This window comes from Salpingoeca rosetta (assembly GCF_000188695.1).
Source record: "Salpingoeca rosetta unplaced genomic scaffold supercont1.5, whole genome shotgun sequence".
In the NCBI taxonomy this organism is placed as follows: domain Eukaryota; class Choanoflagellata; order Craspedida; family Salpingoecidae; genus Salpingoeca; species Salpingoeca rosetta.
Window position 1 is genome coordinate 1,618,417 of NW_004754929.1, and position 12,500 is coordinate 1,630,916.

The 12,500-nt window shown below is 54.8% G+C and overlaps 3 protein-coding genes across 3 annotated transcripts in view; 2 read left to right on the forward strand and 1 right to left on the reverse strand.

The window, feature by feature from the left end:
- Positions 1-707: 707 nt before the first annotated feature.
- PTSG_02417 (WD repeat-containing protein 69) lies at positions 708-4,668 on the forward strand (the record flags this gene model as incomplete). The annotated part of the gene is made up of 13 exons (XM_004996853.1): positions 708-747; positions 1,025-1,097; positions 1,228-1,378; positions 1,518-1,610; positions 2,031-2,119; positions 2,465-2,504; positions 2,685-2,852; positions 3,115-3,175; positions 3,302-3,491; positions 3,696-3,846; positions 4,074-4,166; positions 4,398-4,467; positions 4,634-4,668. The coding sequence occupies 13 exons, from the start codon at positions 708-710 to the stop codon at positions 4,666-4,668; spliced, it is 1,254 nt and encodes a 417-aa protein (XP_004996910.1).
- Positions 4,669-4,766: 98 nt separating this feature from the next.
- Positions 4,767-6,794, reverse strand: PTSG_02418 (uncharacterized protein). Its single transcript, XM_004996854.1, has 4 exons — positions 6,226-6,794; positions 5,847-5,918; positions 5,631-5,658; positions 4,767-5,466 (listed from the first exon to the last, which is right to left on the reverse strand). The coding sequence occupies exons 1-4, from the start codon at positions 6,452-6,454 to the stop codon at positions 5,217-5,219; spliced, it is 579 nt and encodes a 192-aa protein (XP_004996911.1). The 5' UTR covers positions 6,455-6,794; the 3' UTR covers positions 4,767-5,216.
- PTSG_02419 (uncharacterized protein) overlaps positions 6,783-12,500 on the forward strand; it is a 6,197-nt gene continuing 479 nt past the window's right edge. Inside the window, exons 1-18 of the mRNA XM_004996855.1 lie at positions 6,783-7,058; positions 7,424-7,572; positions 7,703-7,774; positions 7,942-8,007; positions 8,244-8,324; positions 8,482-8,607; positions 8,817-8,940; positions 9,175-9,272; positions 9,503-9,610; positions 9,744-9,815; positions 10,035-10,070; positions 10,316-10,378; positions 10,532-10,615; positions 10,892-10,981; positions 11,200-11,348; positions 11,540-11,625; positions 11,911-12,119; positions 12,307-12,376. Of these exons, the coding sequence (XP_004996912.1) occupies positions 6,809-7,058; positions 7,424-7,572; positions 7,703-7,774; positions 7,942-8,007; positions 8,244-8,324; positions 8,482-8,607; positions 8,817-8,940; positions 9,175-9,272; positions 9,503-9,610; positions 9,744-9,815; positions 10,035-10,070; positions 10,316-10,378; positions 10,532-10,615; positions 10,892-10,981; positions 11,200-11,348; positions 11,540-11,625; positions 11,911-12,119; positions 12,307-12,376 (1,933 nt within the window). The 5' untranslated portion in view covers positions 6,783-6,808. The remainder of the gene's footprint in view (positions 7,059-7,423; positions 7,573-7,702; positions 7,775-7,941; positions 8,008-8,243; positions 8,325-8,481; positions 8,608-8,816; positions 8,941-9,174; positions 9,273-9,502; positions 9,611-9,743; positions 9,816-10,034; positions 10,071-10,315; positions 10,379-10,531; positions 10,616-10,891; positions 10,982-11,199; positions 11,349-11,539; positions 11,626-11,910; positions 12,120-12,306; positions 12,377-12,500) is intronic.

Below are 12,500 nucleotides of genomic sequence, written 5' to 3' on the forward strand. Positions count from 1 at the left end.
AAAAGCCGTCTTTCATTTCGCGCGACAACCCGAAATTTCCGCAACGCGGGGCTCATCCACCTCCCGTCAACACCGTCCTCAGGGGCAGGTCGTGCTTTTGCTGGTCGCAATGCATGGGGGCTCGCAGCAGCAGCAGCAGCAGCAGCAGCAACAGCAGTAGCAGCATCAGCAGCAACATCACCACCACCACCTTGCCGTCCCGCTCTTCTCCCCCTTTCTTCTCTTGTTGCTGTTGTGGAAGAAGTCGAGCCGCCATCTTCCCGTAGTTGCACTCCGGTTCTGCCAATGGCGCTACTCTCGCTCGAGTCAGCAGACTTCATCATTAAGCCACACGCAGCTGCAACCATGAACACCACCGCCGCCGCCGCCACCACCACCGCCCAGACGCGCGCCATCGCCGAAACAGGGCAGCAGCGAACGACACACGAACCCCCTTCTCTTCGAGGTTGCTGAGCAGCCTCTGTTAGCCGTTTGTCGAGTGCCGAATGTCGCGTGAGTCGAACGATGCCGTGTGACCTGCAGTGCGAGGTGGTGCAGCAGCAGCGGAATCATCACCAGCAGCGTTCAACTCGCTTGCCGGCTGCTGAAAATCATACAAAAATTTGGCGATTCCTCCCAACTCGAAGGCAACCCCCCAACAACAGCAGCAACAAAACAAACGAACCAACACAGCACATCTTTTGCTGCTGCTGCTGTGCGCGAGCGAGATGCGGCTGCGACGGTTCCTGCTGCGGTATCACCCACCAGGTGTGTATGCGTGTGTGCGTGTGTGTGTGCGTGTGTGCGTGTGTGTTTGTACAACCCCAGAGTGCCGAGAAAAGCACTCACTCAGTAAGCAGAGAGCGTACGCACACACACACATAGACAACAACGCGTGCACAAACATACACACACACACAATCTCAAGCACACACATACACACTCTCAAACAAACACACACAGTCTCAAGCACACACTGAAAAGCACACTCAAACACACACACATACATGCGCATCTGGGCGCCCATCATCTTCAACGTGCTCAGGTGTCATTCTTGAGTATACAAAGGGCGGGGAGCAGCGGTCCAAGTGCATTGACCTTCTGGACCTTGATGAGACGTAAGTCGCGGGCGACCTGCAATGTTCGTACGAACAATGGCACGCAGGAAAAAGGCCAACACCCGTCTCTTACTCTGCCCCACTCTGCCCCACTCTGCCTGACTCGCATCTGCATGGTTTGGGTGGACAGCACAAATTTGGACGAAGTACTGGACGAAATCACACAGCGGGAGGCCCTCATCACGGAGCGACGCAAACCACAGCTCAAACAGCTGCTCACCCGGTTGCAACAGCAGCTAGGAGCATTGGCATCCCACAAGCAGCTTGCGCTGTCCAAGGTTGTTGGCCTGCGGTCACTGTGGTCACTGTGGTCACTGTGGTGCACTTGTTTCTCGTCGTGGACAACCGTTTCCACATTCCTCATAATGTGTTCCTACCTCAAGCATGACATTCATACCTCTGGCCACCCACGCCCACCAGGTGATCAAGGCACATGTCCTGCCGTTGACCAACATTGCACTGAACAAATCTGGCACAAGGTTAATCACAGGCAGCTATGACCGCACCTGCAAGGTAGCCAATGTATTTGTATCCTGGCACTTTCTTTGAGTGGCAGGGTTTTTGTGTGTGCGTGTGTGTGCGTGCGTGTGTGTGTGTGCGTGTGCGTGTGCGTGTGCGTGTGTGCTTGTGTGCAAGTATGCTTGTGCGTTTTGGACAAGAATGCGCTTGTTTCTTGGGCAGCTGCATGCATGCGTTGGTTTCGCTTTCGTTCCCGGCTTCACGATGCAAACGAACACACACACACACACACTAACACACACAGACACACAGACACACACACACACACACTAACACACACAGACACACACACACACACACACACACACACACACACACACACACACACACACACACACACACACACACACACACACACACACACACACGGCGACCTCACACGCTCTGCCCCCCCCTTCACAACGTTTGTGGCAGGTGTGGAACACCTCAACTGGAGAGGAGCTGTTTAGCTTGGAAGGCCACAAGAATGTTGTGTATGCTGTAGCTTTTAACAACCCCTTTGGGTGAGTGTTGAGTGGTTTCAAGACGCAGCAGTGGTGTTGAAGCCTACTGCACTGGCACATGTAGCGCTTTGCTTGCCACACACACATGTAAGCACACATGTGAGCACACATGTACACACACTTGCACACACACACACACACACACACACACACACACACACACACACACACACACACACACACCCCACACCCCCCCCCACACACACACACACACCGCCCCATACATGTATTGTTCATGTGTTGTCACAGCTCACAATGAATCACCAATTCACGCATGCTGCTCCTGCCATGATGCACACGCGTGTCGTCATATCACTGCCGTTCCGTCAACAACAACAACAACAGCGACCGCATTGCCACCGGATCCTTTGACAAAACATGCCGCGTGCGTATGGTGTTTCGCAACTTGTGGCCGACTGGGCCTTGCCTGTTGCTTCGTGCTTGGTTGTGACCACCCACGTACACATACGCACTCACACACTCTCTGTCTCTCTGTCTCTCTCTCTCTCTCTGTCTCCTTTTTTTTTCTCTATTTCACACACACACACTGACATTTAAACTGCAGGTGTGGGATGCGGAGACGGGCAAATGTGTTGCGACACTGCGGGGCCACAAGACGGAGATTGTGTGCCTGCGCTTTGATTACCACAACACGCTCCTGGCCACTGGAAGCATGGACCGCACAGCGCGCATCTGGGACACGGCCTCATACACAGAACTCGCCACATTGCAGGTGCGGCATGTGGTCGTGCAGGCGCGCGCGTGTGTGTGTGCTTGCGTGTGTGTGCTTGCGTGTGTGTGTGTGTGTGTGTTGGCTGGTCAGCGCCCATAGTGCAAGGAAGTGCACAACTCTATGGCACTCATCTTTTTTTCACATGCGTGTGTGTGCATGTTCGGGTGTATCTATCCGTGTGTGTGTGTGTGTGTGTGTGTGTGTGTGTGTGTGTGTGTGTGTGTGTGTGTGTGTGTGTGTGTGTGTGTGTGTGCTGCATCAGGGCCACACGGCAGAGATTATCTGCATGCGTTTCACACAGGACAGCTCCATCCTTGTCACAGGTGTGTTGCTGGTGTGCATGCGTGCGTTGATCAATATGCACGCACGGGGCGAAACACGTGCAGCCACACAACACACACACACACACACACACGTAACTGTGACTTGCCTCTTCTGCGTGTTTGCAGGGTCGTTTGACCACACGGCGATACTGTGGGACGCGCGGCGTGGGGAGCGATTGCATACACTCATCGGACACCAGCGCGAGCTCTCTTCCCTCGGCGTCAACTTCGAGGGCACCGTTGTTGCCACCGGTGGCATGGACAACACGTGTCGTCTGTGGGATGCCCACTCCGGCGCTTGCATCACCACCATCACGTATGTGTGGGTGTGGACGTGTGCGTGTGCGTGTGCATGTGCGTGCGTTTCTGGCTTGCTCTGCCTTTTCTGATTGTTTGATTTGGTTTGCTTTCGCTGTGTTGCACCCCCTCCCCCTCTTTGCTTGTGCATTTTGCATCTGGCGTACTAATGTGCTCACTCCTCCATTTCCCAACTCGTCCATCCCCGCGTCTGTGGGTGCAGTGCGCACAGCGATGGGGTGCTGGATGTGGCGTTTGACTGCACGGGCCGCTTGCTGGCGACGGCGTGTGCTGATGGCACCATCAAGGTGTTTGCCACAGACACCTTTGACATGCTCGTGTCCCTGCACGGTCACGAGGCAGACATCGTGAAGGTATGAATGTGTGCGTGTGTGCGTGTGCGTGCATGTGCGCGTGTGCGCGTGTGCGTGTGCGTGTGCGTGTGTGCGTGTGCGTGCGTGCTCTGCACCATACACACAACATAGCAATCACGCTGTCGGTCACCGTTCCGCGTGTTGCCTGAACCACCTCGTCTCATGCCATCATTACATCATTACCACCGCCACAATCGCCACCACCACCACAATCGCCACGACGGCAGATTGCGTTCAGTCCGCTGGGAGACCGGCTCCTCTCGTCGAGTTCAGATCGCACCGCCCGCATCTGGGACGTGGCGACGGGGAGATGCATTCAGGTGTGACCCCCAAATGCACGCGCTTCCGTATCATGACCGCAGGCACTGTGGTGGCAGCAGTAGTTGTGGTTGTGGTTGTGGTGGTGGTTGTGGTTGTGGTTGTGGTGCATGAGTGTATGGGCGCAAGCAATGAGCGTTCACTCACAAATACCTTTCTGTGCCTCTCTCATGCACGCACACACATACGCACGCACGCACACACACGCACACGCACATGCGGGTCTGCTTCAGGTGCTGGATGGGCATACGGAAGAGTTGATTTCGTGCAGCTTTAACTATCACGGCAACATGGTGATCACAGGTGGGTCAGCAGCACTCACGTGCGTGCGTGTATGCGTGCGTGTGTGTGTGTGCGAGCTAAATTGTATCTGCACATGCACATGCTCGCCCCACTTTAAACCTCGTTCACATGCTCATCTTCCTTTCCTTGTACAATCTGTTTCCTTGCCCTTGTGTGCGCTTTCCAGCAAGCAAAGACAACACTGTGCGCATCTGGAGATAGCAACACGCACCACACACACACAGACACACACACACACGCACGCAAATCATCATCGTGTACATTGCTGACTGTCTGAATTGTGTCCATAAACACTTCAGCAGAGTTGACTGGTGTATTTGGCGCGACCATATGAACAAAGCGAGAGGGGGAATGAAATTGGTGGAGGTCATGTCACGTAAGGAACCAAGACGGCTGTCAAGGCAAGGGCAGGGCGTGTGTGGGCAACAACGGCAAGAAGGTTGGGGTCTGCTGCATGCAAGCATGGTAACAACAGGCGAAAGGGAAGTCGGGGAAGAGGGGAACATCAAGCAGGTGGAACGCAAAACCCATGAGCGCAGACAGCACGTCAGGTATGGACGAAAATTGCGGCGGTGGCACACCAAGCAAAACAAAACAAGAAACAAACCCCCCCCCCCCCACGTGAAGGTGGGGCGATCAACGTGAGCCAGCATGGCAGCCAACACGAAAGCCAACGGTGCGAGGAGCAGACAGAGTCATTCGCTTATGAGCAACAGGAGCAGGAGCAGGAGGTGGTGGCACGTTGGTGCTCATGGCTTGGCCAGGTGCATGTCCTGCTTCTTCAGCTTGTCCAGGTCCACGTTGCAGACGAGCGACACAAACTGGTTGAAGGTGTTGAGTTCCGTGTCGGTGCTGTAACCGGTCACGCTGACGAACCCGAGCGCACCGTCCAGCGCCCCCGTGCCGCCAACGACAAAGGCGGAGTACGCGAAGGTGTAGTCGTCCTTGCCGACAACGACGTATTGCTTGCGGCCAACGTTGCCACGCGAGTCAAAGTAGCTGCCAGCAAGCGGTTGAATGCACGCGTGGGTGTGCGGTCATGGGTGAGTCTGGATCAGGACAGTTCTGAGCACATAGCACCGCCGCTGCCGGCACGGCTCCACAGCACAACCAAGTAAACGCTTCACAAACAGCTGCACATCAACAGTGGGCTGGGGACTTACATGGTGTGGTCGCGGGAGGTTCCCGTGCCTACAAGTCGGGCAGCAGGATAGCGGGGGCGGAGGGCGCGACAAAGGCGCACATGACAGCAGCAGCAGGTGTGTGAGTCGTGTAGCATCAGATATGCTTGTTTAGGATGGAGAGAAGTGGAGGCAGATTCACAAGAAGCGGCAGTCCCGCCCGTGCAAGAGTGCAGAGAAGGAAATCGGGGTGCGTACCGAACGTGATGTTGCCATACGCAGAGAAGGTGTTGTCGTCGGAAAACTTCATGGTGGTCTGCATCAGGGCGTCTGTCATCAATCAATGGGGGTTACACAAGAATAGCACGGCATGTGCACACATGAGTGTGTTGATGGTGAGCGGAGGTTACGGAGAGAGTGCAAAGGCGAAAGTGGCTCGGTAGGTGCGTAAGCAGGCGCAGCCACAAGGCGCGGCAACAAAGAACATCGTCCATGTGCACACGCTCACACGTGCATGAATGTGCACATCCACGCGTGCATGGGCAAGCATGCACACTCGCACACGCATGCATGTAACTCATATACATTCACGCACATTCGCGCACATTCACGCACGCACAAATGCAGCCGTACGTACATGAGCCGATGAGCTCGTTGTTGGTGAATTCGACGGCGTCATCCGAGTCGAAGCGGGTGGTGAGGCTCTGCGAGTTGGCTTTGGCGACGCAGGTCTTGCCGTCGGCGTGGCAGTTGCCGTCCATCTGCACGGTAAACTCGTTGGTTGTTGCAGGCTTCTGCCAAGCCATGGCTGGTGCAACAGCACCAACGAGGGCCACAAGGGCCAGCACAAGAGAGAACCGCATCATGATGCGTTGTTAGACGTATGTATATGTGTGACTTCGAGCAGTCTGTATCCGATGTTCCTTGCTTCACTTGTCTCGGCTGCTTGGTTTGCTTTGCTTTGGCGTGTGCTTGTCTTGGCTGTTCGCTTGCTTGCTTGCTTGTGATGTGCTTTGGCGATATCCGCGATTGACAGGAGGAGATGTAAATGCAACAGTCCGAGGTGTTTGCTCGAAGGACAACGAACGATGCAACACAGCAAAGAAGCAAGACACAGCCGCAGGAAGGACGCAATTCAAGAGTGATGGCTTTTGCTTCTGGTTTGTTTGGGTTTGAATTTCACCCAGTATCTTTTGCTGATTTTCTATGATGACATCAAAATGCGTCTTTTCATGTATTTTGCTCATGCACTTGAATCCAGGAGCGCGCCAACCCACAGCAGCACGTTGTTCGAAAGCACCACAACTGCTCACGAGAGTGTCCGAGCAAGCGACCGGAAGGCAAGTAAGCAGAGGAGCAGAGCCATGGAGCAAGCCATCCTGGAAGCGCTGGCGTTGGCTGGGGAGGCGGACCGCGACAAGCGAGATCAGGGCGAGCAGCAGCTCCGACAGTTCTCCGACCAGGCACCAGGTGTGTTGCTTGGCGTTTGGTTGGTGGTGTGGCATGGTTCATGAGGCGGGGTGTCACGCGTGCTTGGCGCGGGTGTCAATCACCGCTCCTGCCCCCCTTTTTTTGGGTGCAAACTGAGGTTGGCCAGTGACACGCCCACAAGTCTGAATGCCATTGCAGGCTCCTCCAATGAGCGCCACTTTTTTTTTGGCAGTCTTACACACACACACACACACACACACACGTGCGCACACACACACACACACACGTACGCACACACACACACACACACACACACACACACACACACACACACACACACACACACACACACACACACACACACACACACACACACACACACACACACCGCATTCTGCATGCAGAGTTTGTGGGAGCACTGTCCAATGTAGTGGCCAGCGATCAGACACCACCCCACTTCCGGCAGTTGGCTGCCGTTGTCTTGAAGCAGAACATCACCCGCCACTGGGACAGTAATGACAGCAAGTTTGCCCCGCCGCTCACAACCGATGGGGTACAACAGGCCACACCCTTGTCGCGCGCGCTTGTTGCTTCGCGTATTTGGCTATCCGTGTGCCGTTAGTCAAGAAAAGAATCCCATTCCACACACTTCGTTCACCCCCGCTCTTGTATCAACACTGTAGGTCAAGGCTGTTGTGCGATCAAACCTCTTGACGACGCTCACTGACGAGAGCCGCGCGCTGCGAAGCATGGCGGTGCGTCTTGGTTTCGCTCTTGCTGTACGCATGCACACGATAGTGATGGTGGCGGGTGTTGTGGTGCCACTGCTTCAAGCACTGTGCGCGCTCGTTTGGCCAACGCATTCACACATGTGCTGGTGCACATTGCTCTGTGGCGTTTCATGCCCCCGCGTGCTGTGTAGGCGCTGTGCGTGAGCATGATTGCCAAGTTTGATTGGCCCGACCAGTGGCCAGACCTGTTTGACCAGGTAATCCCACAAACTGATACTGCTGCTGCTGCTGCTGCTGCTGCTGCTGCTGCTTCACATACTCGTGACACACGCAAGTGTGGCGAGCGTACACTCACACGCACACACACACACGCACACACACACGCACACACACACACACACACGCACACACACACACACACACACACACACACACACACACACACACACACGCACGCACGCACACACACACACACACACACACACACACGGAGGCGTGCTCTGAAGAGGCCGTCACAGGCATGCTTGCCATCGCCATCAACAGTCTCACAGCAGACTCTCCAATCCCTGTTCAGGTGCGCGCTGCACGTGCTTGTACGTGAATAATTGTGTGCTTGTGTGTGCCGCGCACATGCGCTGTGAGTATCATGTCTACCACTCAACTGCTCCACAACCATTCTACCCACCCCTATCTCCCTCTTTCCACCAAATCGTGTGACGTGTGGCCACCAGGTTGGCGGTGTGAAGGCGCTCAACGACTTCAGTCGCGTTCTCTCCGAGAAGAATCCACAGGCCGTTCACCCGTATGCAGAACAGCTCATCTCGTCCCTTCTTCCAATGGCCGCCAACGCGTCCCAGGTGCACCTGCCACCACGACTTGCAACCGCTTGGTGCCTCGTGCCGTCGTTGTCGTTCTCGTGTTTGAAGTTGTGGACACTTGACATGAAGGGGCAACCGTTGACGACACAAGAAAAGGCTCACACATACACACATGCAAACGCACACATGCACAAACACGTACACACACATACTCGCTCACCATTCCATCCACTTGTCGCCATGTGCAGGAGGTGGTGCGTGAGGTGGTTGAGACGCTGAGCCAGACGGTCAAGATTGACCCGAATGTGTCGACTGCATATGCGCAGCAGCTCGTCACCGCCGCCAACGCCGTTTTCCTCAAAGCGCAAGGCGGTCCGTTGGTGGTGTGTGGTTGTGGTTGTGGTTGTGGTTGTGGTTGTGGTTGTGGTTGTGGTTGTGGTTGTGGTTGTGGTTGTGGTTGTGGTTGCCGTGTTGTATTTGTTTCTGTCGGACCCCGTTCTGTTTTCTCTGTCACACGTTGGTGCCCTTTTTGCGCAAACATCCCTCACCACACCCCACCCCACACCCACCGCCGCGCCACACCCATTGCCTGCCATGACTCCTCAGATGTTGCCGTGGCCGACGCCGTGGGCGAGCTGCTGAGCATCCTCACGGAGATCCCGGACGTGTGCACCGTCATCATCCAGCGCGCAGTGCCCACATTCGTGCGTTTACACAGCATGCACGCTCGCTCCGTGGGGTTGCCTGTGAGGTCGTGGGAAATGTACTGGTGAAGGATGTAGGGTTTGCGGAATGTACACGCTCTCCATGTGCGTGTGTGCAAGTGTGTGCAAGTGTGTGTGCGAGTGTGTGTGTGTGTGTGTGCAAGTGTGCTCATGAAACCTATGCCGCGCCTCTGAAACTCGTCGTGCTACATCACCTTGCATCATATCAGGTCGGCTTGGTGCAGCACCACCAGGAGAAGGAGTACACCGGTGTTGCCGAAATCGGACTCCACATCCTCACAAACGTCGTCAAGCACTGTCCGCAGGACCAAGTGCAGGTGCAAACACGAGCATTCGTGCCTGTTATGTGTGTATGTCGTGCGATGACGCTGGCTGTGTGCAAGCTACCGTCGCACCTTCTCTGTTTGTGCTCACGCATGACATCCGATCACCATTGCTCCTCGTGCGCAGGACCTGCTGCAGAAAACGTTTCCACAAACAGTACAGACGCTGCTGCACTCCGATGACATTGAGCTCTTGCAGGTGAGAGAGACCGCGCGCGTGTGTGCGCGCGTTTGTGCGTGCGTGCGTGCGTGTGTTTGTGTATGTGTGTGTATGCTTGTGTATGTGTGTGGGTGTGTGGGTGTGTGTGAGTGTGGGTGAGGGAAGTACTCAGAGGCAAGTGCGCCCGTGTTTCTCGCTCCCAATCCATGCCTCATGTTCTCTGCTCACGCTGTTGTGATTGCTTGGACGCGGCAACAGACTGGTGGCGAATTCCTGCGCATGTTCGTCAGCTTGGTAAGATATAACACACACACACACACACACACACACATACACACACACACACACACACACACACACACACAGGCAGACAGAACGGCAGTGAAATCCGCAAGCGAAGGCCCACACACACACAGACACACACATACACACATACACACACATACACACAAACATGTACATCCACTCACACACACGCATAGGCTCAACGTACCTAACACTGTGCTCAACCCTGTCTTCACGACTTTGCATGTCTGCAGCACTATCCTGTTGTTTCGGCGTTTGAGGTGGATGGATCGTCCGGCCTTTACCTCGTCGTGCAGGTGACACACACACACACACACGATTACATACACACACGCACACACACACATACACGTTCTTGCCATGTTTCTGTCCGTCTCTTCCTCTTGATCCCGTCATCGCTCGCAGCAAGTCTCACCTGCTGCCCTGCCCACTTCTTGTTTCGTGTTCAGTTCATTGCATACATGCTCTCCGAGGAGATGTCGGAGTCCGCATGTGCGTTTATCGGCAATCTCGTCACCGCCGTCATTCTCAAGGTCGGCTGCTCGTGGGCCTACGAAAGGGTTGCACACCTGTGCCTACACATGTGTATGTGTGCGCGTGTTGCGTGGCGGAGTGTGTGTGTGTGTGTGTGTGTGTCGGAGTGTGTGTGTGTGTGTGTGCGTGTGTTATGGTGTTAGTGAGTGAACGAGCGCATTTTCTTTTGTTTGTGGAATCAGCTGCTGCCATGCTGTTATGCCGTGCCTATCACTCACGCGTATGTTCTTCACCATTTCCCCGCATGCTCATCACTGTCACGCGTGTGTGTGCAGGCTGGAAATGACCTTGGGTCGTATGTGAACGACATTCTCTTGGCTGTGTTGAACAAAATGCAGCAAGCAAAGGCAGGCACTGTCATTCTGGTACGTGTGCTTGTGCGCGCGTGTGTGTGCTTGTGTGCGCGTGTGTGTGCTTGTGCGCGCGTGTGTTATTTGTGTATGTATGTGGGTTTGTGTATGTGTATGTGTAGGCGTGGATGGGTTTACGTTTCAAACCGTGGCGCAAGCACAGCGCATTCTTCCGTCACGCCATCACCACCTCCGCCATCATCACACCACCACATTCTCGGCCCCGGTTACAGTCGCTGCTGTTCATCTTCGCGCGCCTGGCCAACGAAAACACAGCGGTTGTCTTGGACTTTCTCGTTGAGCAAAACGCGCTCGAGTTTGTGATGAACCTCTGGTGCACACACTTTGATTCATTTTACGGCGACTACGACGTCAAAGTCAGGTGTGTTTTCGTGAGCCTGTTGGCAGGTGCGCGCGCGTGTGTTGATGCGTATGTGTTTGTGTATGTGTATGTGTATGTGCATGTGTATGCCTCTGTGTTTGCGCGCGTGTGTGATGATTGACTTCCTTGAGCTGCACACGCTCTCTTGACTTGCTCGACTCACCACTCATCATGTGTGTGCGTGTGTGCAGCACGAGCGCTCTGATCAAGATCTTGCTGTCTGGCCACCCAGCACTTGACACCATCAACGTGCAAGGCGATATCATCGAAGAAAAGGGTGCGCTGTATTCGCATTCAGAGGAAAGGGTCGTCGACTCGGCACGGCTGCGCAAGCTTGTGACAGCAGCTGGCACGCATTTCGTTCACACATTCGCTCGTACATTCACACGCATGTGCATTCACACACAACTTGTGAAGTCACACATACACATGTGCATTCACATTTACACACATGCACACACATTTACACACATGCACACACATTTACACACATGCACACACTTAAATGCACGCTCGCATACGCCCTACTTCTCACACCCTCCCCCTCCTGTTGCCGCGCCAGGCATACGCACACGGTCCAAGTCGCGGGCGGACGGGGGCACAAAATACACGACCATTCCGCTCAAGACGAAGCTGTTCAAGCTGCTCGTTGGCGAATATCAGGAGCAATTGCTGAAGGCGCAGCGGCAGGAGGAGGGCGATGGCGATGATGATGACGACTACGACGATGATGGAGTGGAGGGAGCAGATGATGACGATGACGACGAAGAGGTGCTTGTGCATGGGTGTGTGTGCCTTGGAGTGCAAAGCTGTTGTGTTTGCCCACGTCAGTGACTGGCTAGTGTTGGTTGTTCATGTGAATGGTGCGTGCGCGTGCTGTGCAGAGTAGAGTGCATGGCACGAGCATGAAGTGCCATTTTTCGATTGTTCGCTCACACCCACACGCTGCCCGCTGCAGGGATGGGAGGATGTGGACGAAGGAAGTGTTCCAAAGTTCATGTCGGCAGACGAATTTTACAGTTCTTCAGGTCAGCGTTTACCGCGCACGAGCGGCTCGCTTCTGGCAAGGGCACAGTGCTTCACGCTTGTATGTGCGGAGAGTCATGCTTTGGACAAGGGCACAGTCCTTCACACGTGCATGTGATGTGGTGA

Bases quoted from the DNA above. Each gene is read 5' to 3' on its own strand.
- PTSG_02418 (XM_004996854.1), bottom strand. From the start codon at position 6,454: ATGATGCGGTTCTCTCTTGTGCTGGCCCTTGTGGCCCTCGTTGGTGCT. The intron at 5,919-6,225 runs GTACGTACGGCT...GATTGATGACAG, and splicing joins CAACGAGCTCATCGGCTCAT to ACGCCCTGATGCAGACCACC. The intron at 5,467-5,630 runs GTAAGTCCCCAG...GCTTGCTGGCAG, and splicing joins ACCTCCCGCGACCACACCAT to CTACTTTGACTCGCGTGGCA.